Here is a 26090-nt window from a genome sequence, read left to right on the forward strand (position 1 = left end):
TATGAAATTAATATTTCTGAAAATATTAAACCCTTAAAGACGATGGGTATAAAGTAACTGTCAGCCATTAATACAAAACTTGTTTTAATGACAGTTTATCCTCCCATGCCAAAAGGGATAACACAGATATAAAAAGCGGTCGCAAAACAGTTCAAAGCCACCTCACTCTACATTTAAATAGAAAGGGACTTGTATAACCTACAAATAGCTAATTTATATTGACCCACGTGAAGACAACAGACATCACAGCTCCCACTACTGTCCTTTGTGTATCATAATTCATGCTGGTTACTCCAAACATTCCGCATGCTTATAGTTGTATCAAGGTCTTTGGGCAGATCACCAACAGGCTTTCCTCAAATCAGGAATCCTATTTATTACCTATCATCCTTAAACCAATGAACTACTCAGTAATGGGAACCAACTGATTAATCACATAATAAGAAAATAGTTTTATAGTTTGAATAAAGATCTTAAATAGTACAAACTAACAAGAGAGAATTTAAAATAACGTTTAAGAGCAACTTAAAACTGAGAAAAGCAAAGAAATTCTGAATTAAGGTAAAAATTCAGTTCTTCTCACATTGTTGTGTGTGTTGCATGCATCAGGGCTCTTGGAACAGAACTAGTTGTTTCAAATCAGATGAAGTTACAAACCACACAGTGCAAGCATAACAAGGAGAGTTATATACTAAACAGTGGATTATAATGGAAACACTAATACACCCTAAATACACAAATACTGTTAGATACAGAGAAGAAGAATATTTTACACAACTTATTTTCACCTCTTGATGCAGCTTGCCGTGGATAATCATCTTTGGATTGTAGGTTCTTCAACAATTGCATGGACTTTCCAGCCATGATGATTTGTTTAAGTACTGGTTTCAGAAAGGAGACCATTGTGTGCTGCCTACTTGAGGGAGCCTGATCACTGCCAGAGCTGGCACTGGCATTATCACTCATTTTCTCTTCATTCTCCATCTTTTCTGACACACTATATAATGTGTAGGTAGCATACCAAAAATCCCTGTGATTAACTGGGACATTTTTGTTTCTACAACAGAGAGAGAAAATCGTTACACTTTATCCTTTTAAAAAGATAAAGCTTCCCTATTAAATAATAATATAAATCTTTAATTTATATTTCACCTTCTATTTGGAATTATCCCAACGCACCATAGAAATGATAGAATCATAGAAATGTAGAACTGGAAGGGACCTCGAGAAGTCACCAAGTCTAGTCCCCTGCACTGAGGCAAGATGAAGTCAACCTAGAGTCTAGAAGACCATCCCTGACAGGTGTTTGTCCAACTGTTCTTTAAAACCTCCAATGATGGGGATTCCACAACCTCACTTGGAAGCCTATTCTAGAGCTAAATGATCCTTATAGTTAGAAAAGTTTTTTTTTAAACAGCTAACCTAAATCTCTCTTGCTGCACATTAAGCCCATTACTTCTGGTCTTATCTTCTGCAGACTTGGAGAACAACTGATAAGTCTTCTTTGTAACAGCCCTCAACGTACTCGAAGACTTATCAGGTCCCCACTCAGTCTTCGTTTCTGAAGACTAAATGTGCCAAGTTTTAAATCTTCCATCATGGAAGGTTTAGAAAACCTGGCCTATCATTTTTGATACTCTCCTCTGGGCTCTCTCCAATTTGTCCACATCTTTCCTAAAGTATGACATCCAGAACTAAACACAGTACTCCAGATGAGGCCTCACAAGCACCAAGTAGAGCAGGACAATTACCTTCTAGGTCTTACATACAACGCTCCTGTTCAGACACTCCAGAATGTTATTGTCCTTTTCCGCAACTGTCTCATGTTGTTGACTCATTCAATTTGTGATTCACTATAACTCCCAAATCCTTTTCAGCAGTACTACTACCTACCCAATTATTCCCCATTCTGTATTTGGGAATTTGATTTTTTCCTTTCTAAGTGAAAAACTTTGCAACTATCTTTATTGAACAACACACACAAAGTAATCATTTCACCTATGATTGACACACAGCCATCTCTAGAATGATGGTAACTTTAACATCGCACAGAATCATTGCACAATAGATTATTAGAACAAGAAACAAGAGACTATTTGTGACGGGGTGGATTAGTGTCCTGACACACCCATCCCAGGAAAGGAGCAGAACAGTAGTACTTCAAGCAGCCTAGAGCAGCCAATCAGGGCCCAGGAGGGCCGTACAAATAGAGTAGCAGAGCCAGAGACAGTCAGTTCCTTCCTGGAGCTGGAGGAGCACATATAGTGCTCCTGGCCGGCCAAAAGGAACTGCAGCACCATGAACAGCTCAGTGCTGGCTCCTGAGCCTGAACTTAGATGAGCCCTGAGGTAAGGGTGAAGCTTTGGTGAAAGTGGGGCCATGGGGTAGTGGCCTTTGGAATTGAAGGCAGTTTTGCTAAAGGGACATGGTGGCACATGGCTGCTATTCTTAGGGTCCCTGGGCTGAGACCCAGAGTAGTGGGTGGGCCTGGGTCCCCCGCGTAGGCCACTGGGGAACTGGCCTACAATCAGACAGTGATAAACCCCCAGAAGGGGAACTGAACTACTTAGTGGCCCGCTGGAGAGCTGAGACCAGGATAGACCAAGAGGGCAAAACCATTGCCTCCAGGGAGAAAGCCCTGGTGGTATAGCCCAATAACAGGGCTCGAACTGTTTAAAGATCAGAGACCCACTGGCCCAGAAGGGGTGCTTGTGTGAGATGGGTGCCATGCTGTTACACTACTATATACAACTGAAATCCAGGAGAAATGTAGGTAACCAGACCAAAACCTCAAACTGGAATTTATCCAGGAGGTCAATTATTCAAAGTGCCATGGATCTTTAATTACAAATGATTGATGCTTTTAGGTTTACTTAATAAATAAAATAGAAAAACCTACATCACTATGTAGGAGTCTCCATACAAATAACTAAAGTGAAACTGAATACCACATAACGCACACGTGTCTGAAATACCTCAAAATTTAATACCCAACACATACACAACAATACTTTAATAGCTTCTGTTTTAGCACATCCCAGTAAAAAATAGGTAAAACAATTCTCATGGGAAGTTAAATTTATAGATAAGGCTTCCTTCTCAACTACTGTTAGTTAACTGCTAAAAATAATCTAATTGTACATTAACGCCATCCCAAATAGGCGAGAGCCCCGTTTTAATTGAAAGTCTTAGACCCAAAGGAAAAGAAATGCAATAGGACACAACAAGGTTATTAAGGTAAAAGTTCTGGTGCCAGCAGTTAATCGTCTTCCACAGTAAACAAAATCTGTGTTTCCACAGTCATTCAAAGTGCTTAGTTTTTTTTAACCAATTGCCATTACTTGTTGATCAGCTAGAAAAAAGCTTGAGTAATATTACACAATGGAAAAAAGCTTAATAGCTATAGACCGCTATAACACAAAAATTTAGTATTTCTGCATTTTTCTATTTTAAACTACTATACTGTAAAAAGTGATCATCAAAATGTAATGTGCAAACAGAACTAATTCTTCTAACTGATGCTGAAAGGAGTATGCAAATAACTCAAGACATTGTTTTATCTTATGTTTCTGTTCCAAATAGCAATAGGTTTATATCACTATCTTGCCATGCATTAGGAAAAAATCAATTTTATTTTATTATGGATACATTAATTTAGGAAAAGAATTGATTTTTTTTAAACTGAATATTTGTGGTTTGATGGCCAACTTCATATTTTTTAATTTTCCATTTTTCCAAATTAACTTATTTCTATACCATATCAACAACTACTAGGGTCACTGTCTCACAACCTCATGTTATTTCTCCCATGTAGACTAGAGATGGATAAAAAAAGTAGGACTTTAAAAAAATCAGATCATTTCTAGCTGTTTTATCAAACGAAATTATTGTCATGCCACCATCCAGTTTGTCTCTTCTTCAACAGCTATAATGTTTATGTAGGCCACACTGTTTTGATCTGTTCATCATCATCATCCATACCTCTGAATGATAAATTCCTTAGCAGGATCAAACAAGTTACCATGGACAATCCACTCATCCACTGTCTGCAAATACGGCCTTACCGTTTCAACCCAGAGAGAGAAGAGGAGGGATACCTGAAATGAAGAGTAAACACCAATTGTTGTGGGATTTTATAAACGTTGGGCAAAATTACACATATTATTTCAAATAAAATAGCTACTATACACTGCAGAGAAGCCAATCCAAAGAACTGTGTAAATATATATTTACAGTATGCACATGTACATACAATTTTTTAAAAAACTTGACCAGACATAATGTTGAACTAAAAGCAATGCCGTGCAGTCAGTTAAATGTAAGCAGACACCCTGCAACCTTCTCTACACTGCTTTCTCAATGCCCTTCAGTCCTAACCAGCAACCTTCATTATTTCCAGTCCTAAGTCTCTTTTGAGCACAAAGTGCCAGCCATAGCAGATTGTGTGATTTATAATGTAGATAACTGGAGAATAGGATGAGACCACGACATGTACTTCATTTGTGACCTAACAGACTTATAAATCAATTCTTCAGTGGTAAAAAGCTTCACATAAAAACTTGTTAAACAATATTCTAGATACTGTGTTTCATAATAAAGTAAAAAGTTAGATTTGACATACTGTTTGCTCAGATGCTTCTCCAACGTTGTCATATTCAAGAATAGCTTTGTAGAGTGTATTAAGCAAATGAGATGCTCTTACAACATTTCGAGTGTCAGGTGGTACTTGCGGTACTTCTGCTACCCCTGTGCTGAAAACTTTGTGAAGTACCTTAAGCTGTGCCAGTCGAGGTGACAACTTATCTACTACTATTGAAAGAGTGACTGTTTTGTCTGCAAAACCAAAAATATACAAAGATAACCATTTTTAGCAAGTTTATATATTTTTTAAATATTGTCTAGCATTTTATACAATTTTCATAGTTTAAACTTATTTGTACAACAGTATATTATTCTCACATTTTCCTATTATAAATTAAATATCCCCTATACTGCACCTTTGTTGATTATGCATTTCTCAATTTCAGTAAGCTCTTCTTTGAAACTAATGAAGTACTTGTACAAGGCCCACATAAAAGCTTGGTAGGTTCTAAATGGGGGTTCTGTAGTTTTCTTGGGAGTGGAAATGGTTCCAGGTATTACACTTTCTGAGCTGTGCCCCATCACTTCATCAATGAACTTCTGCAGCCTAAACACAACTTGTCCATATGCTGCTATCTGCTCCAATACTGATCTTAAGCAGTTCTACAAAATAAGGTTTTCCAGAATTATCTTATGAATATTAATCCTTTTACACAACCAGAAATCACAAGATATATAAAAGGTAAAATGAAAGTGACTGTTGAATTTAAGAGATAAATATAACAATTTCACTGTCACTGAATATTATCTCTTTTATGGCATCCGCCCACTCAGTTTTGTTTTATTAAATCCAAATATGTGTTGCTTAAGTTAAAAACAGGTGTGGAAGCATTATTATTTTTCCACAGGAAGTTGAGTTTCCTATCCCCCAAATATTCAAGCCCTCTAAAGACAGGCATATTAAATTATGATTTGAATAAAATCAACCCAGCTTGATCAAATAACTTACCTGGGTCAAATGAGTTACAATAATGTCATTTCTCACAGTCACCTTTCCCTCATTCAGCTGAAATATAAAGAGCTTTTTCACCCCTGAAAGAAGCCTGGAAAGCAAGAAAAGGTGAGCATTCTTAAAAACAAATTCATCATAATTATATGGATTAGAAAATATATATGTCAAATCCTTAAGAGGAAAATTTAGTCTTGCTTACCTGAAAATTTCCTTTCTTAGGGTAGGTCTACACTTTTGAGCTGGATGTGTGATTCCCAGCTCCAGTAGACAAACGCATGTTAGCTCTGACCAAATTAGTTTGCTAAAAACAGAATATAGCCGCAGTGGTATGAGCAGCCCGAAGTCCATGTCTAGCATCTTGAATGGGATCATCCTAAGGGCAGCTAACCCTTCCCGCTGCTCATACTAGTGTGGCTACACACTATTTTTAATGTGATAGTTCAGTCAGAGCTAGCATGGGTATATCTCCTCAAGCTGGGAATCATCCCCACTCAAAGTGTAGACATGCCCTTAGAGTTAGAGTTTAAGGCAAGAGGGAACCACCAGATCATCCTGTCTTAACTCCTGTAAAATCACAGGCCACTAAACACCACCCAGTCCCTGCCAAGCCCAACAACCAGAATTAGACCAAAGTACTATAGCCTTCAGGAAACAACAATTGTGTGCCACAAGTAGAGAACAGGATAGACCAAGGTGCACCAATAACCGAGGCCCTTGCACTGGCAAGGAATTGATATAGTGCTATAAGTCCAGATGATCCTAGCAAGTGACCCATGTTGCAAAGGAAGATGAAAACCCTCCCCCCAGTGTCCCTTCCTATCTACTCTGGGGGAAATCCCTTTCTGATCCCACATATGGTGATCAGTTATACCTTGAGCATGTGAGCAACACCCACCAGCCAAGCACCTAAGAAAGAGAATTCCCCATACCACCTCAGGGCATCAGTCCCCCCCAATCCAGTGTTCCATCTCCAGCAATGGCCATTTTTCTTCAAAGTAATAAGATCCACAGATTCATTCAATGGTACTTCAGCCTGCTTGCAGTCTGGGAACAGAACTAGACCTGTCAGTCACTGGCAGCATGGGAATACCCAAGTATACTTTGAGGAAAAAACAGAACATTTTAAATTCCACATAATGAAAACAAACCCAAATCCTTGGATGACAATTTCCATCTCTGAGATCCATTTGTCTCCATGGTCAGCCAGATCTGTGAATCATATTACATTCTCAAAAAAAGGATATTTTCAGCTAAGCAAGGGTAAATTTTCCTGTTCTTCTTCATGCTAAAATCCACAGATATGTTACAATGGGATTTTCATAGCAGTGTTCCTCCAAAATGGGAAGTAGGATCATTCTTTAAATATGGACATCCCAAACTAGGTAGATAATACATAAATATCTCCTCCACCTTCTCTTGGGCACTAGGGCATACAGAAGACTTGGCCAAAAGGAAATAAATGGCACTGGCCAAGATTCGATGACCAATATGCAGACTTAGTGAATTAATGGCTGTCCAGCAGATCTCAATGCAGGAGATATAACTACTCTGCCTTGAGATTGCCAGTGCTCCTAAAGACAGGACTTTGATGCTCAACAAGAGGAGGAATATTTCTTGAACTTACTTAGGGAATGACAGTTTGAGGACTACCTGGCTAAATTAAAAGTACAATACTGTTCGTATTAGAGAAATCTCCTAACTTCAAATAAAATGAATGACAGAACAGGTTCTGCCCCCAAGCTGCAAGCAGGTTGAAGTACCATTGTAAGAGACCTGTGGACCTTATCACAAAGAATGGGACATCACGTTAAATTGTTGTCTTAAAAAGTCTTATGTTGGGAATTACTTTCTGTAAGACTTAAAATTCTAAAATTCATTTAAGATAACTCACATTATAATACATAAATATTTATAAATTGGATTTCCAGCCTGACAACTGAGTCCCTAACAACAATCATAGCAGCAACAACAACAACAAAAAATTGAATTAAAAATCATTAAAACATCCTCAAATCCTGTCAGTGGCAAACCTATAGGATAAGAAAAAACCTGGACAAAAAACTCTTCAACTTCTCAACAAACCCACGTCTGGTAGATTGTTAAAGGAAGAAAGTTTCAAAGATGTGAGCCCTCCAGTGCACATCACAATGTCAGCCATATCTTAAGCATTTAACATCAAGAACCGATGGATTGTTACTGCTGTGTTAAGACAACGCATAAGAGGGGCAAACCCTCGGCTGGCCATATAAGGTTTACTAAATTGTAACCTACATCTTAAATTGCACTTGGAAGCCAACAAAGTTCTGAAGCAGCAACTAGTCATACTCAAGAGATGCCAGCATCTTCCAGGTACCTTTCCAAGGTGGCTCTCAGTAGAGCATAATGTAGAAATCTAACATTGATACTGAAAAGGGGTGGATCACTGTGACAATGTAAACATCAGAGAAAAATGGTTGCAACCACTAGGCCAGCTTTGGATGAATAGAGGGCATGGTAGCATGACTATGTGGCACTACTGTCACCTGGGAATCAGAGAGCAATAATGGGTCCATTGTGACCCAGAGACTGTAAACGATATTGCTGAAGATCAGAAATACATTTCCAACAGAACACACGGTCATGGTCTCAGCTCTTTCTTTTAGAGGTTTCCTCATACCTCTCACCTGAATTGAGCTTAAAAGTATTTTTAATAATAAGAAAAATAAAATGACATTGACTTTTTACTCAACAAATCTGCTCATTGTGCATTGAGTCCTTTCACTTTAAGTGACAAAAATAAGTTTTTTGTACTGCACAGGCAATACAGTTATGAAAGAGTGAGCTGGCTTATTTTCTGGCTTGTGCATTAAAACTATTAAGAATGTTGCAATTACAGAATCTTTACTACTGGTGATGGGGCACAGATTAGAAAGAAAGGACACAGCAATATTTCTTTTCTGACACTGAAAGCCAACTGCAAATCTGTCTCCTAGGACCAATAACACTATGATGCAAGATTCTTTTATCATTTGAATATTAAATACATTTCATATACAAGTATTTCAGGGATTCCTGCTTACCAGAGTGTTTCCCGGATAACCTGTGTTTCAGTTACAAGAGTTCTTTCTTCTGGCATATATAAGGGATCGCTGCTGTACAAGTGTTGGTCCCTAAAAGAAGAAAATGTACTATTAATTAAAAAAAACTGAAATCATAGCTGAAGTGTTTACAAATAAGAATCAAGCAATAATCTTAAGGCTCATTTCTCCCCTAATTTACACCTTTGACTTCAAAGACTTCCATGAAGCTCTATAGGCTATAAACAAGAGCAGAGTTTGATTCTAAACCTTTTTAGAGGCAAAAAAATATGAAAAGCCACCAAAATATTATCCAGTCAAAGCTCAACTACCATTAACTTGCAAACATTTGATGTATTAAATTAGTTTTAGTATTCCAACTCTCAAATGTTTATTACTTAATATCCAATAACATACATAGTAATGTGATGAATCCACTTTTTTGACTCAATGATTATCAAATAGAACATGTAGCTATTTTAAATACATTAAAGTCAAGAGTAAACATGAATTTGGATCACGAATAACCCCCAAATCCCATCCCACCTCAAAGTAACACATGCCATCTCAAAAACTTGCGAAGGGAATGGAAATTCCTTCACCTCTAAATATGAACACAAGATCATAGGAAGAAGTTCTACAATTATTCATAGACCTTCCATGATTTCTTTACTGGTAGATAGATTAAAAGATTTTAGTGTAATATGTTAGGATTACTGAAGTTTTTAGTATTTTAATTCATTTTTATCACTGATAGTACTAGTTATTTATACAATTTCTTAGCTCAAAATTCAACCAAGCCAAATATGTTCACTGGCAGTGAATGTGCGCACAAACCAAATCACAATTTGGTATTGCCCTACACATGCTAAATTTGTCCAAACTGAGATTTGGAATTTGTGATGGACAGAACAGCACTAGCTTTGTTTTAAATTCTGACATTGGGAAGGACAGTAACACACAAGACATTTATGCATTTTTACGGGGGTGGAAGAACTACGACTGTTCAGCACAATAAGCAAAAGTTAAAATTATACTGGCTCATTTTGTTCAATTTGCACGCACTTAGTTTGCAATATATAAATATATTTTAAACTAAATCAGTAACAAATGCTAACTACATATTTTGGAAGAGCACACACATTTTACACTTTAACAGTATCACAGCTTAATGTAAATCATTAATAGTTCATTAAACCATTATCTGGCTTTATTTAATATCAGCGGTGAACATGTACGTGATCTTTTTTTCTTACCAGACAGCAGCTAAATTGGAATGTAGGTGCAAACTGTGAGAAAAACGAAGAGCTCTTCCTGTCCAATATTGAGGAACCACATGCTGTTCCAGCCAGCTGCGCGCATCAGGTTCACCCACTGGTAAGACATTTGATAGTCAGTGAAGGATTTTCATTTATGTAGGGAAGGCTTATAAAAGACAAAAAAGTCTCACTAATAAGCATCCAAACAATGAATTAGCTTCAGGATATAGCTGCATTCAATTAACTGGCTAATTACTCCTGTCTGTTTGCACTTTATTGCATGTACAATCATGGTGATTGCATGTATAAGTTAGTTATACACACAGGTGCCTGACCTTTTGAAAATCAGGCCCTAAAAATAAGACAGAGGTCTATTAATATTTATATATCTTTCCATCTTAAGGAAATGTACTTTATTTTAGACAATTGTTGAAACGATACATACAAAACCTATATCAAAGGTAACTTTAAAAAGTAAGGTGCCAAATACCAGTAAGCTCACCCTATAGTCAGGGTGTCCCTAATACTAGGCACTCAGTACATTACCTAAAAAATTTTTCTCCTAGTTTTATCCCCCATGACACCTAGCCTCACAGATAACCAGCTTCTATTCTAGGTGCAATAGCCTACTGTGCGCTCTCCTATAATTTCACAGCTGTCAGGGAAACCGACTGAAACCAATCTGAAGGGGAGCCATTAGTGTCACATTTATTACAAGCATTTTCATTCATTGAATTATACTATACCCAAGCACACACAAATGTTTTTCTTAATACCTGCTTTTATTTCAGTGTTAACATTTAATAACACAAGCTTTGTATTATGTCTAGATATATTTAAGTTGTGTTTATCTGATGTACATTTATCCCTAGAGCAGCATCGGTGTGCATACTTCCATAGGAATAAATGGAAGTCTTTCCATTGACTTTAATGGAAAGTAGATCAAACCTTCATTACACACAAATGAGGCACTACCATTTTACTCTGTTAAAGAGTAACTATAATACATAACCAAACTCACAACCTTAATTATAGTGACAATACCAGAGCACTTTAATATAGAACTCTTCCATAGTTATTGTTAGGTAGCCACATATGAGTGAGAATCATTTATTAGAAATCCATTTGTTATGATATCCCTCCATGAAGAGAATTTTGAATAACCAACCTTTCCATGTGACCTGAGACACTGTTTTCTTGTTTTGGTCTTGTTCTTCTTGTGGTGTCCTGTCTACTTGAATGCCAGAGTCTTCCCTGCTCAGAGGTTGTTGGGCATCCTCCTCCTCTTCACTTTCTTCAGACCAATCCTGTCAAGTATGACAAGACCAAGTAAATTTTTAGTGCAATGTACATGAGGGAAGGAAGTATACTCAGTCCTTCTTGGCAGGGAAAGTCAGTGTAACATGTCTACTTTCTGTCTTCCACTAAAAAAAAAAAAAAAAAGGCATGAGGGAAACTAAAAAGAACCCTGAAAATCATTTGATTTTTTTCCCCAAATTTATTTTATAACATGGCCCAAACTGTTAAGTTACAGACATCATCAAAATAGTAAGCTTTTTGGAGCAGTGACTTTGTATTTCTACATATCTTACTCCTAGGGGAATTCTGTGCCACTGCTCACGCGCAGAATTCATGTCCGCTGCAGATTTCTTTCCTTCCCCTGAGAAAAATGTTTTTCTGACAGGGAAGCAAAGGGAAGCTACAAGAGCAACCACACTCCCCTCTCCAGCAGGGCAGATGCATCATTTTGGGTGCCTGGAACAGCCCCAGAGAGGTAAATCACAAAGGGGTCACTGTACGGGGAGCTGCCTCCCCATCTGCCCAACTCCTGTGCATTCAGACCCCCATACCCAGACCCTCCGCTGAGCCTCACCACCCCCATGAGCCCCCTGCACACGTACCCCCACTCCAAGCCCCAACCTCTATGCACCTGGACCACCCCGTCAAGCCCCCCGCACCCAGACCCCCAACCAACTGCATCCGGATCCCCGTCCCACTCCCCCAGCACTCAGACCCCACCCCTCCCACCGAGCCCCAACAACCTTCACCTGGACCCCACCCCAAAGAGTCTCATTGCCCCTGCACCCGGACCCCTCACTGAGCTGCCCACATCCAGATTGCCCCACACAGAACCCTCTTGCCCCACACCTGGATCCCCCGCACACTGAACACCTCCACATTTGGATCCTGCTGGGCTAAGCCTGCCTGCACACATCTGGTGTGCCTGGCGCAGAGCCCTGGGGTGTTTCTGGGGCAGGACTAGCCCTTGCATTGTGTCAGGATTGGGTGCAGCGTGGATACACTAACTAGGATACACAATCTATACACATTTACTGAAGCAATTATATAACTTAACTTACATTTATTTAGATTCTTAATTTTTACTTATGTTAGAAAATGGTGAAAGATGCATTTTAACGGCTATTAGCCAGGATGGGCAGAGATGGTGTCCCTAGCCTCTGTTTGCCATGGGGGCAGGGGATGGAGCACTTGATGATTTCCTGTTCTGTTCATTCCCTCTGAAGCACCTGGCATTGGCCACTCTCGGAAGACAGGATACTGGGCTAGCTGGACCATTGGTTTGACCCAGTATCGCCATTCTTGGATTCTTTATGTTCTTATTTACTAACTGTTTAATTTTTTTTGACGTGTGATTTGTGTTAAGCTCTATTTGGATGGAAATTCAATCAAAATGCACAAAAACATTTTTCATTCAATAAAAGCTCAAACATGCTGGATAGATAAGACAAAAAGTTGATTAAAGTTTATAAAAATACATTTTGCATTTCAAAATAACTGATTTATTTAAACAAAGGAAATATTATCTGTAGTTAGTGAATTGAATGAATTGTTTCTGATCACCATGTCCTTCAAAATCTTAGAAATAGTAGATCTCATCCTCTAACACCTGGTTTTTACTCAAGACTGGAAAAGGCAAACAAACTTTCCTGCTTTTTCCAACTCCCAATCAGCTTAACCTTGGATTTACTTGTCATTGATCTGAAATGAAGAAAATAGGCTTCTCCACCTGCAGAAGAAGCTAATGCAGTCAAAAGCTGGTTTAACACTTCAACAAACTCTGGTTTCAAGTGCTTACGGATTGACTTTCACCAGTTCAGTGATCTGACTGTCTTTAAAACATCATCAGCAAGCATGTACTGCTTAGTACAATTTTTTTCTATTTAAATTATTTTAATAGATTAGAGTAAATTTAGGCCTTAACAGGTTGTCAAATTCTAATTTAATTTTTAAATGGTTTATTTTTAAAAAATAAACCTGTATTTAAATAAAAAACTGATCAAAAAAATCTAAACAGTTGTTTTTGTCCACAGTGATACAGCCTCCCGCCCTTCTGCGATCCAAAACATTATTTAGTTGACTTCCTGACTCTCCACTGCTCTAGAAAGAATGTGCCCTGCCATAGCTATAGCTCCCATACATCAACAAGCCATAAATTATTTGCTTTAGTGAACATCTATAATCCTAAATATCATATATACGGTCTGTAAGAACACAGTCAGTCACTTTTAAGATATTACTTACTGGTGTGTCTATGTCAGGACCAAAATCAATTTCTTCCCCTTCCATCAAGTACTTTCCCCAGTCAAATTCTTCTTCCTTTTCTAAAAGGAATACAAGTGAGACTCAATATTTTTGTGCTTATTTCCAACTTCCTCTATAACAAGACATATATTTTTCTAAAGGTGCAGACTGACAAGAGATACTCTCTTCCATTCAAAACTGTCACTTTCTTTAGCAATGATATAAAATTTTCACTGAAGATTAAGTGGTCTGATGAATTATCTTCCTGTTTCTTTCTCTACCTATATACATTTCTCCTGAAGTGCTCCTCTGATTCTGAGTTTTAGACTCACACAAATTTGCAATATGGTGTACAGTCATCCCATTTGCCTGATTTCACTTCTTCCTGCATCATGTCATATCTATTTTAGGCCTCAATCCTGCAAAAGACTTGCAAGAGTGCGTATCTTTACGCACTGTGAGTAATCCCAGTTGCTTCAATGGAACTACTCCCAGTGCATAAAAATGGTCTACATTCCAAAGAAAAACCTGCAGCACTGAGTGTCAGAGCCTGGGTCAACTGACTTGGGCTGTTGGGGCTTGGGGCTAGACATTCCCGCTTTGGCTGGAACTCGGGCTCTGAAACCTGGTGAGGGTCTCAGAACCCAGGCTCCAGCCTGAGTCAGAATGTCTGCACTGCTATTTTTAAGTACCACTAGCTCAAATGACCTGGGCTCTGTGACTCAGTGCCATGGGTTTTCCTTTGAGGTGAAGACTTACCAAGAGTAACACATGGACAAGTCTTTGCAGGATCAGGAACCCAGATTGTAAATTACTGAGGGAAGGGAACTTGTCTTTCCTTCTGTGTAAAAGAATATGTACAACCATAGTGCTATAGATAAATATTTTTAAATAAAATAATCACACAAACAATATAAAATAATATACTTTAATCCAGTAGGAAGGTTACTCACCTGTAACTGGAATTTTCTGAGGTAACCTCTGCATGTTCACACTTTTGGGATGTGCTGACAATGCAGTCCAAGCTGCGTCACTAGTGCATTCCAAGAGTGGAAATGTGCAGAGGCCACTTGAAAAAGAATTTTAAGATACGAGGCTTCTTCCCCTCCCCCACAGTTTCTAGACTAAAATGTTGTTTCAAACCATTTTTTTTTAATGGCTATTTTATTCAGCATTGCAAATGAATACTACAAGGATGTGTGGTATCCCAAACACATTTTTCTCAGGTGTTCCACTCTTCTCATCCTTTTATTCTTGATCCATTGGGGATTGTCAATTTACCGCCATTTGTTTGTAATCAGAAACATAGGGAAATTGTACAATACTACTACAAAACCGGGAGATTACGTAAAATTAACTCTTGATAAGTTAAGGTGGATGACTAGATGTTGCCAAGTTAAAACTGGTTAGAACAGAAAAGCAATATTTTTAATTTAAAATGAAAAGATTACAGAAATAACCAAACTGCATTATGTCAAGTTACTGCATAACTTTCCTATGTGAAATTACATGCGAAGTTACTAGTTTTAGATAGATTTTATTTTTGGTTTTGGCTCAGTTCAGTGTAATGAAATGGTCAGGATAGACACTGTTAGAAAGTGAAGTCCTTTATTTACTCACGCAGAAGATACAGCAGTAATGCAAACTTCCTCCAGGCTCACCAATATTCATCAAACCTCACGTGGTGGTTCCATAAGTGACATAATATTTCACTCACTGGCCCCTCTGCTGAGAGGGTATTAACTGTGACAGTCATTTAACACTTGTTCCCACTTACGGGAACAGAACAGAGATCACAGGCTTTAAACACAACACACCAAATGGCCCTCAGATAGCAACCAACGGGGGTGGATTTGAACGAGCAACCCGGATGAGAAAGTCATAACATTAATCTTTTCCCCCATCCACAAACCTTCTAGTTTCCAGTGTGTCTTAGATGTATAGGTTAATTAGATACAAGATTAAAAACCCACAAAAGATAACCAGTAGAGGATCTTGAAATGAATTAAGACATGATGTTATAAGACTGCAAAGGGGAAAAAAAAGTCCCATCACATTGTCACTTGTCTGTGTGTTTTTCATTTCAAATATAAAGATCTTGTAACCTACCCACTTCTTTTTCTCTTGGCTTTTCCACATAGTTGGTGTTGGAAGGAGAATCGGACAAGCACAGTAGGAGAGATAGTATGGCGTAATGAGCATCTGTCTTTAAAAATACACAAAAGAAAAAAAAGCAATAAATGGAATAAAATGGTTTAAAAGACTTTAGGAAATGAACAGACTAGAATGTTGTATGCCAGAGTGTGTAGTATTAGCCCTCACAGTTCATCTCAAGTAATGGATATCCTAATTTACTTTTTTTTTTTTTCCAATACAAACTGAAAATCTAGTCACCTAAAATTCTTGTTTAAATTATGCTAACCATGGCAAATTAAAGCACCTCAACTAAAAGTCTACATGAGGGTTTAAGGACTCCTCATCCATTTACTCTAAATGACTTCCACAAACTCATTTATTCTATACAGACAATGGTTACACAGTTATGCAAGACTATTAACAGGTCACTCACCCTTCGTGAATGGAACCATTTAATGATTCTGACATCTACATGGCGGGAGGGATAGCTCAGTGGTTTGAGCATTGGCCTGCTAAACCCAGGGTTGTGAGTTCAATCCTTGAGGGGGCCATTTAGGGAACTGGGGTAAAAAAAGTCTGTCTGGGGATTGGTCCTGCTTTGAGCAGGGGGTTGGACTAGATCAGGGGTCTCAAACATGCGGCCCGCGGGGTTGTTTTCTGCGGCCCGCAAGCTCCTTGTGGTCCTCCCCCCCCGCACCGTTTACCTAGAGCAGCTCCAGCCCGACATGCCCCGGGGCTCCCTGCCTGCCCTGCCCCCGCGCCGCTCCGGGAAGTGGCCGGAACATGGGGAAGAGGGGCACAGGGGTCTGTGTGTTGCTGTTGCTTCAGGCAGTGCCCCCAGCAGCTCCCATTGGCCGCGGTTCCCCATTCCCAGCCAATGGGAGCTGCTGGGGGCAGTGCCTGAAGCAACAGCAACACACAGACCCCTGTGCCCCTCCTCCCCCAAGTTCCGGCCACTTCCTGGAGCGGCGCAGGGACAGGCAGGCAGTGAGCCTGCCCTGCCCCCGGTGCGCGTCGGGCTGGAGTCCAACCCCCGAACCTCTCCTGCACCCCCTGGGAACAGAAAGGGGGCAGAATTGGGGTGGGGATTTCAGGGAAGGGGTGGAGTGGGGTGGGGCGGAGGGCAGCGGGGGAGGGAGGTATCAGTAATGCGGCCCTCGGGCCAATGTACTAGTCCTCATGTGGCCCTCGTGGTCATTTGAATTTGAGACCCCTGGACTAGATGACCTCCTGAGGTCCCTTCCAACCCTGATATTCTATGATATTTTGACCTTTTTAATTTAAAAAATAGCGTTTAAAAGCTGTTTCGGGGCTAGAAGGAAACCATGCACTTCTATTAAAGTCATAAAGTTTATGGCCAGAAGATACCACTGAACCATTTAGTTTGACCTCCTAAGCATCACAGGTCACCAGCACCACCCAGTTATCTGCACAATAAACCCAACAACTACAATTAGATCGAAATACTACAACCCTCAGGAGATTAAACTATTGTGTGCCGCAGGCAAAGAATAGGAGGGAAAAAATGTTATAATCAAATTAGTAGAAAAGCAGCCTGGCACTCATCAGGCTATACTACAATATCATAGTCCTTTTTAAGGCTAACACCATTCTCCTTACAAGGATCTGCCAAAGTACTTTATTTACAGAATCATCTTTGAGATGGACAAGTTCCACAGAGCCAGGCAGCAAGACACCCAAGTTCACTCATCAACAAGAGCAACTGCTAAAGGTCACCACAATTACCTTATACAACACTGCTGAGTGCTAAATACAACCTGACATTTCTGAGCGTGTAGACTGGCTCACGCTTTATTCACAAAAAACACCACAGCTAAAAGTACATATACGTTGAAAATCTCCGGGGTGGGGGGGGAGTATAGCAATTCAGGGTGCATTTGCATTGCTACTGTATAGTTGTTCCTTTTTCCCACATTAAGAAATCTAAACCAGTCCAAAGAAAGGTCACAGTTCAGTTAAATTAGAAATGAAGTTAAGGTTCTAAGCATGGGCATCAGGAAATAGAACACACAGCCCTACTAAATAGTATGACATCATAGAGTCCCTCTACCCAGCTCAGGGGCCTGCATTTCACAACAGCAGCAGCTTTCAGTCTTCAAAGATCAACTAGAACAGGTTCAGAACAACCACACTGGAACCAAAGTGACATGGTCCAAGTGAGAGCACAGAGTTTTAATCCAGCAGAAGCCCTAAACTGATCTGGAACTCAACACAGTTTTCCCACTGAAAACTATGAAATCCTGTTTTCTTAAGATGAACGGCTAGATTCCCTGTCCTATCAAAAATGTTCATGCAACACAGAATGTGGAGCTCTATGCCTCTTATCTGCAATGTTAATGATATAATTTAAGCCATGAAAAGTGCACCCAGAGACCATGGTGATGGATGCCCAATAAATACATATTTTAATAATAGGGAGTCGGTAGGTTATAATTTTAAAAATCAGCTCACAGAGTAGCAATCATGTAGCTTAGTAGTAATGTAACTCATTTGTACTTTCTGGTCTAAAACTGTTACAAAGTGACCAGCATCAGGATAAATGCAAAGAAATTAGAACAAAGAAGAAAATGTTACACACCTTTGTTTCTTCAGTGCTTGGAAGTGGTGAGTTCAGAAACTTTTCTATTAGTCTTTTCCAGCTTGCAGCTTTACTGAGGTCTGAATGAACAATCAGCTTTTCATAAATTCTGATTTAAAAATAAATAAATCTTATCAATGAATGCTTCAAATGAACAGAATTAATCAACATAGTAAAAATAAGACAAACTTACCCCTCTATTGTCCTCTCTACTTTGTGACTGCTTACATCAAGAAACCGATGAAATCTAGATGAGAAATTAAAACAGAATACAGTTTTTGCATTGTGCAAGGAAATGTTTGGGAAAAAAACCTATAGCAGGGATCGGCAACCTTTGGCACGCGGCCTGTCAGGGAAATCCTCTGGCAGGCTGGGACAGTTTGTTTACCTGCAGCAACACCAGCAACAGTCAAGAGGCTGGAGGAAAGGTAGAGTAGCACCCATCCGTACTATTCACATTACACATGCTAAACAGGAGGCTCTGAGGTGGGCAGCGAGCAAGAGAAAGCAGAGATCCACAAACATAATCTAGGAACAGTATCCTATTAAGAATACTAGCACCCTTCCCAGCAGCTGGTGATGATGGGTTGGGCTTCTTACCAGGGGCATTGTACCTAAACCATGCTGATGCATCCCTCTGTCACATTATGTTTTATTTTTGCCTCAGACTAGTAGATGTTTGATAACTATTTGAAGAGACTTATTATTTGAGCAGATAAACAAGTACTGTGTTTGCAATCTGGATCTGCAATGCGCTGCTAATGCTTACTTAAAAATATTAGATTTACACAAACAGTAAGAAGCCTCACTTGTAAACATCTACACTACACAGCAGTTGCTACATGACAAACATTCTGGCAGGTATCATATATTTTGATGTCATATATTGAATAATGGCAACTGTTAACTTTTAAATAAGCCCGTTAAATTGTTTCTCAAATCATTACCACCAAAGACATTATCACAATAACTGCCTATCAGTTTGGTAATGAACATATTGTAAGAAGTTCATATGTAAGATAAAAAGTTAACTCAGGGGTAGCCAACCTGAGCTTGATAAGGAGCCAGAATTTACCAATGTACATTGCCAAAGAGCCACGGTAATAAGTCAGCAGCCCCTTATCAGCTCCCCCCGCCTCCACTCCCATTGCCTCCCACCCACCGATCAGCACCTCTCCCTCCCTCCCCACACCTCACGATCAGCTGTTCTGTGGCATGCAGGAGGCTCTCGGGGGAGAAGAGCGAGGGCACAGCAGGCTCAAAGGAGGGGGCGGGAAGGGGTGGAGTGAGGGCAGGGCCTGTGGCAGAGCCAGGCATTGAGCAGTGAGCACCCCCCAGCACATTGGAAAGTTGGCGTCTGTAGTTCCAGCCCCGGAGTTGGTGCCTATACAAGGAGACGCATATTAACTTCTGAAGAGCCGCATGTGGCTCCGGAGCCACAGGCTGGCCACCCGAGTTAACTTCAGTACACTCCCAAAAAAGCTGAATGAATTTTAAGTTTCAATCCATAGCTATGTATGATTACTATGGTTTTTATCCTTAAAACACATATCTACTTCATTAGACAGATAGTAGACTCATAGTAATGTTCCTAGCAACTCTGAGATTTTATTTTTTTAGAAGTCTACTCCCCATTGATGTTTATAGGATCTTTTCAACAAGGGAGAAAATGACATGCTCCAAATTCTACAAGGATTTAGGCATGTGCTTAACTTTATGCACTGTATGTACTCCCGGTGACTTCAAATGGCGCTACTCACTGCATTAAAGTAAGCACATGCATACATCTTTGCAGAAGCAAGGACTAGTTGACAATAGGGGGGAAAAGAGTGAAATCGACTACATAAAAGTGCTGTCAATTGGAGTGGTGCGGGGGGAATCCCTGTTAAGATTACAATAATTTGAAGAGATTACATGCCATTTGTAACAATTTGTAAAACACTTCAGATGGAAGAGTTGACTATGCCCTTATAATTTTTTAAGATTACAGATTAATAAAGATTATGTTGAACTCATTTCACATGCATTAAGGTCAAAAGCATGTCTGTCTTTTGGAGAGAAATGTACACTTATTGAGGCAGATCTTGACTGTTTTTTGTGTGTGACATTGCTCAATTTGAAATATTTGCTCATTTCAATAGCTGTTATTCCCTCTCTTCCCTAACGTGATGCCTTGAACATCATGTTGAGTGTTCTGTCCAAAATCACTAAAAAGCAGCTTATTTTATGCCAACAGACTAATATTGTAACACAGCGGACAGCAAGAGATTTATAGCTGCCTGGACGGCAGCCACTGTTCCTCTGATAAGCACCTGTAACTAAGTCCCTGATGGTAATGCTGAGCCTGGATCTTTTTAATGGAGAAAATGCTGATGTTCTCACTGGCATGTGCCATGTTGCAGCAGACAGCGGTTACTTATTGGGCTGTCAGGAGAGCCACAGGGTCACACGAACATCTGGCCAGGTAAGTGTGTGACAGTGTGTGTGTGTGTAAGGCTGCAGTTCAGACAGGCCTGGCCAGTGTGTGTGTGTGTGTAAGGCTGCAGCTCAGACAGGCCTAGCCAGGGTGTGTGTGTGTAAGGCTGCAGCTCAGACAGGCCTGGCCAGGGTGTGTGTGACAGACAGGGGGTGTGTGTGTGTGAGAGAGAGAGTAAGGCTGCAGCTCAGACAGGCCTGACACGTGCCAGTGTGTGAAGGCGGGAGCGCAGGCGCGTTGGAACCGCCCCCACCTCCCCGGGCTGCCGCAGCCTGAGTGACCCGGGGCGGTCAGGGGCCCGCAGACAGGGCAGGCCGCACGCACAGCGGGAAGCCGCCCAGCCCTTGGCTGCCCCAGGGGCAGCGAGACCCGGAGCGCGCGGCCCCTGACCTGAAGTTGGACCAGGCGAAGATCAGCGCCGTCTGGAAGCGGCCGCCGGGCACCTCCCCGCCCTGCGCCTCGCGGAGGCCGGTCAGGCGCCCGATCAGCGCCCGGACGTCGCGGTCCTGCTCCTGCTCGAGGGGGCTCCGGCGCGCGGGCTGAGTGGCCATTGCCCGAGGGCAAGCGAACGCGCGCGCTTGGGGGGGAGGGGAAGAGGCGGCGGCGCGCCTGAACCGCCGCACTTTGTTTCTGTCACCGCCGCGCCGTCCTGCAGCTCGTCTCGCGGCACTTTCCCTCCTACTCTCACGAGATTCCCCACGGTAGTGAAGCCCAGCAGATTCTAAAGGAAGGGCTGCGGCGCTGGAGCTGTGCGCATGCGCGAGTTGGAAGTGTTATATAAGTAGAAAGCACGCGCTGGTGGGTGGGGTTAAGTATCATGTGACTCTGTAGCCTTGATTGGTCACAGTGCTGGGCTGAGGGCTCTGTCTCTACCTTATCCCAGCCAAGGGGAGAGGGGACAGAGAGCAGGCCTGGGAATTGGGAGACCCAGCTTCTGGCTCCATTGCAAGTGCTCACTGTGTGACCTTGAGCATGTTCCTCATCCTCTCTCTGTCTCCCCAGACACTTTTCTCAAGGGGCAGTGACAGGGAGCTGGCCTTGAGCCTCTCTGCTGCAAGGAGATGGGTTGGATCAGTTCAAAGTATTGTTATTGTGAATGACAAACATAAATAAGAGCTGGGTGGGAGCTTGCTCCATTTTGCATATAGCTAATGGCCAGTATTTCAAGCTTCTGTTAGCTTGTAAGGCCCCAATCCTACAATGCATTGTATGTGGGCTGGCCCCTGTGCTGGAATGGAGCTCCAATGACTTCAACAGGCTCCATGCAGCCCTGGGCTCAACCTATGCTCAACATTGCAGGATTGGGGCAAGAACAAGATCAACCCTAAGCATAATCAAGATGAACAACTGCCTGATGCCCAGCGCTTTGAATAACTTTAGTAACTCATTTCCTAATAACCCCACCCATCACTTGAACCAGAGGACAAGGAACGCAAACTACCATTTCACCCTGAATTGTTAAGTCCAACCAGTACAGACATGGGATCACTAAATAAATGCTTATAGATTTTACATATCTTTACTGTTTTCCTTACAGTTCACATCAGTTCAAAACTTCATTGCAGGTGCACAGCTGTATGTTTGTAATATTTGGAAAAGTTCCAACGTAAAATCATTTCAGAGTTCTGCAGTTGTTTCATTTTTAGTTCAGGAAAGAAACAAATTGTCTATGTGCAGCACACAGAAACAATATTTTAAGAGAATGGATAAAACATCTTGTCTATGTAAAGGTTAATAATCACACAAGCAGCCCTGTCAGCAAAAGCAACAGGACGATCATAACAGGAAGGAGATAATGTGATAACATTCTACTACAGGTTTCAGAGTAGCAACCGTGTTAGTCTGTATCCGCAAAAAGAACAGGAGTACTTGTGGCACCTTAGAGACTAACAAATTTATTTGAGCATAAGCTTTTGTGGGCTACAGACCACTTCATCAGATGGGTATGGCTACTTCCACCTTTTCATGTTCTCTGTATGTATATATATTTCTTACTATATGTTCCATTCTATGCATCTGATGAAGTGGGCTGTAGCCCATGAAAGCTTATGCTCAAATAAATTTGTTAGTCTCTAAGGTGCCACAAGTACTCCTATTCTACTACAGTAACTTTTGCAGCACATCATTTTGCTGTCTTAGGAGTGACCTTTTTTTTTTACTATTAGAGGTTGATCTAAGTTTGCAGATGACACTAAACTGGGAGGCGTGGTAAATACGCTGGAGGGTAGGGATAGGATACAGAGGGATCTAGACAAATTAGAAGATTGGGCCAAAAGAAATCTGATGAGGTTCAACAAGGACAAATGCAGAGTCCTGCACTTAGGATGGAAGAATCCCATGCACTGCTACAGACTAGGGACCGAATGGCTAGGCAGGAGTTCTGCAGAAAAGGACCTGGGGGTTACAGTGGACGAGAAGCTGGATATGAGTCGACAGTGTGCTCTTGTTGCCAAGAAGCCTAATGGCATTTTGGACTGTATAAGTAGGGGCATTGCCAGCAGATCGAGGGACGTGATCATTCCCCTCTATTCGACATTGGTGAGGCCACATCTGGAGTACTGTGTTCAGTTTTGGGCCACACTACAAGAAGGATGTGGAAAAATTGGAAAGAGTCCAGTGGAGGGCAACAAAAATGATTAGGGGGCTGGAGCACATGATTTATGAGGAGAGGCTGCGGGAACTGGGATTGTTTAGTCTGCAGAAGAGAAGAATGAGGGGGGATTTGATAGCTGCTTTCAACTACCTGAAAGGGGGTTCCAAAGAGGATGGATCTAGACCAGGCCTGCACAACTCGTAAAGCGGCGAGGGCCATATTACTCCAAAGAAAACAGCTGAGGGCCAAAACCCCCCGGTCCCGCGGAAACACCCCCCCCCAGCACCGCCCAGCCCTGCGGAAACAAACCCTCCTTCCCCAGCACCGCCCCGCCGAAACAGCTAAGGTTTGGGGGGGAGGGTGTGTGATACTTTATTAAGAATTTTTCAATTAAATCAAACAATTTTTTAAATTATTTTATTTTTTTTATTAATCATGGAAAAATTAAAAACATCTGTTCCGTTGAAAGAAAACATTTATACTTTCATAATTACCTTGCAAATTTAATGAGAAATATTACATCTCTTTTCGGCAACAAGCTTGTCGCATTTGGGGGTCATATTTGAAGTGGATATTTTCATAATGTCTTCCAAATGGTCGTCAGTCAGAGAAGAACGTTGCTTGTTTTTATTCATGTTCATGATGGAAAATGTTTGTTCACATATGTAAGTGCGTCCAAAAATGCTGAACGTTTTCAGTGCAACTTCATTGTCCAGACTTTTGTAGAAGTCCCGCAAGCTGCTTTCTCTGTGCTTATTTCGGTAAACTGCTGAACACTGAAGTTCAATAACCTCCAACTGCAAATCTAGTGGCACTTCCTCTGGATCCACAGAAAAGGGATCTTCAATCAGCTTCAACTGGACGTCTTCTTCTTTAGACAAAGTAAGTCTTCTGTCAAATTCTTCAATCAAAAGAATGACGTGCTTTGCGTATTTTTCTCCTAACTTGACGTGTTTGTGCTGAGGGATACGCTGTGCACAAGTGGGAAAGTGACACATTTCACCTTTTGACAGCTGACTTCTGAAAAGTTTCAATTTCATTTTGAAAGCTTTCACTGCTGCACACATTTGAAATATAAGTTGATTTTTTCCCTGAAGTTGAATGTTGAGATCATTCAGGTGTGCTGTAATATCACAAAAGAAAAAGAGATCTTGATTCCAGGACTCATTTTCAAGCTCTGGGAACTTTATTGGCCCATTTTCTAGGAATTTTGCTACCTCCTCTTTCAAAGCAACAAAACCCTGGAGCACTCTTCCTCGACTCAACCACCTCACTTCTGTATGGTAGATTAAGTCATTGCACTCGGTGTCTACCCCTTCAAGAAAGGCTCGAAATGTCCTATGTTTTAGTCCTCTAGAACGGATGTAGTTTACAATGGAAACTACCACTGACATTACATGCTCAAATTTTAAGACTTTGCTACACAAAACCTGCTGATGCATAATGCAGTGATGTTTGGTTATTTCTCTCCCAATAAATTCTTCAAGAAGAGTAACTGCTCCAACATTTTTTCCGCACATAGCTGGAGCACCGTCAGTACAAATGGCCACCAAGTTTGTGAAATCTAATCCTGACTTATCATTCGTGCACTTTATCACTTCACTGGAGATTTCTTTTCCGGTTGTGCGACCCGTCATGGAGCACATGCCAGCAAGTTCTTCAGTAATTTCAAAGTTTTTATCAATACCTCTAATAAAAATAAGAAGTTGGGCGGTGTCTTTTAAATCGGTGCTTTCATCCGTAGCTAGGGAGTAAAAGCAGAATTCACTGACTCTCTGCTTTAACTGATCACTTAAATTGGTAGAAATGTCAGCTATTCTTCTCCGTACAGTCATGCGTGATAGACTGACATTCTCAAATATTTTTCCCCTTCTTGAAAATAGGAACCACATTAGCTATTTTCCAGTCCAACGGTACCACCCCCGAGTTTACAGATTCATTAAAAATTATCGCTAAGGGGCTCGCAATTTCTCGCGCCAGTTCCTTCAATATTCTAGGATGAAGATCATCCGGTCCGCCCGATTTAATCCCGTTTAGCTGGTGAAGTTTGGCTTCCACCTCTAATACTGTAATGTCAATCCCCTCTCCTTTATTCCCCTCTGTCCTGCTCCCTCTATTCCTAAGCCCTTCATTAGCCTTATTAAAGACCGATGCAAAATATTCATTTAGATATTGTGCCATGCCTAAATTATCCTTAATCTCCACTCCATCTACATTCTTCAGCGGTCCCACTTCCTCTTTCTTTGTTTTCTTCCTATTTATGTGGCTATAAAACCTCTTACTATTGGATTTAATTCCCCTCGCAAGGTCCAACTCTACACGGCTTTTGGCCTTTCTCACCGCATCCCTACATGCTCTGACCTCAATAAGGTAGGTTTTTTTGCCGATCCCTCCCCCCTTCCATTCTTTGTACGCTTTCTGTTTTTTCTTAATTGCCTGTTTGAGACGCCCACTCATCCAGCTAGGTCTAAATCTCCTGCCTAATAACCGTTTTCCCTTTCTCGGGATACAGGCCTCGGACAGCTCGTGCAACTTCAACTTGAAACAATCCCAGGCGTCATCTGCCTTTAGATCCCTAAGTATGTTAGCCCAATCCACTTCCCTAAGTAGTTGCCTTAATTTATTAAAATTGGCCTTTTTGAAATCATAAACCTTAGTCACAGTTTTATTTCTGTTAATCCTTCCATTTAGTTTAAACTGAATCAGCTCATGGTCACTCGAGCCAAGGTTGTCCCCTACAACCATTTCCTCAACGAGGTCCTCACCACTCACCAGCACCAAATCTAAAATTGCATTCCCCCTCGTCGGTTCAGTTACTACTTGATGAAGGAATTC

General features: G+C 40.9%; 1 protein-coding gene across 1 annotated transcript in view; it reads right to left on the bottom strand.

Moving 5' to 3' along the window:
• LOC112110503 (gamma-tubulin complex component 5) overlaps positions 1-21213 on the bottom strand; it is a 46463-nt gene extending 25250 nt beyond the window's left edge. Inside the window, exons 1-13 of the mRNA XM_026650444.2 lie at positions 21053-21213; positions 18380-18433; positions 18187-18295; positions 15561-15657; positions 13452-13531; positions 11077-11215; positions 9906-10023; positions 8653-8742; positions 5591-5684; positions 4998-5244; positions 4622-4833; positions 3982-4097; positions 789-1057 (exon numbers count right to left, since the gene is read on the bottom strand). Of these exons, the coding sequence (XP_026506229.1) occupies positions 789-1057; positions 3982-4097; positions 4622-4833; positions 4998-5244; positions 5591-5684; positions 8653-8742; positions 9906-10023; positions 11077-11215; positions 13452-13531; positions 15561-15657; positions 18187-18295; positions 18380-18433; positions 21053-21213 (1786 nt within the window). The remainder of the gene's footprint in view (positions 1-788; positions 1058-3981; positions 4098-4621; positions 4834-4997; positions 5245-5590; positions 5685-8652; positions 8743-9905; positions 10024-11076; positions 11216-13451; positions 13532-15560; positions 15658-18186; positions 18296-18379; positions 18434-21052) is intronic.
• Positions 21214-26090: the final 4877 nt, after the last annotated feature.

The sequence above is a fragment of the Terrapene carolina genome, unplaced genomic scaffold, assembly GCF_002925995.2.
Source record: "Terrapene carolina triunguis isolate 2854851 unplaced genomic scaffold, T_m_triunguis-2.0 Scaffold25, whole genome shotgun sequence".
In the NCBI taxonomy this organism is placed as follows: Eukaryota; Metazoa; Chordata; order Testudines; family Emydidae; genus Terrapene; species Terrapene triunguis.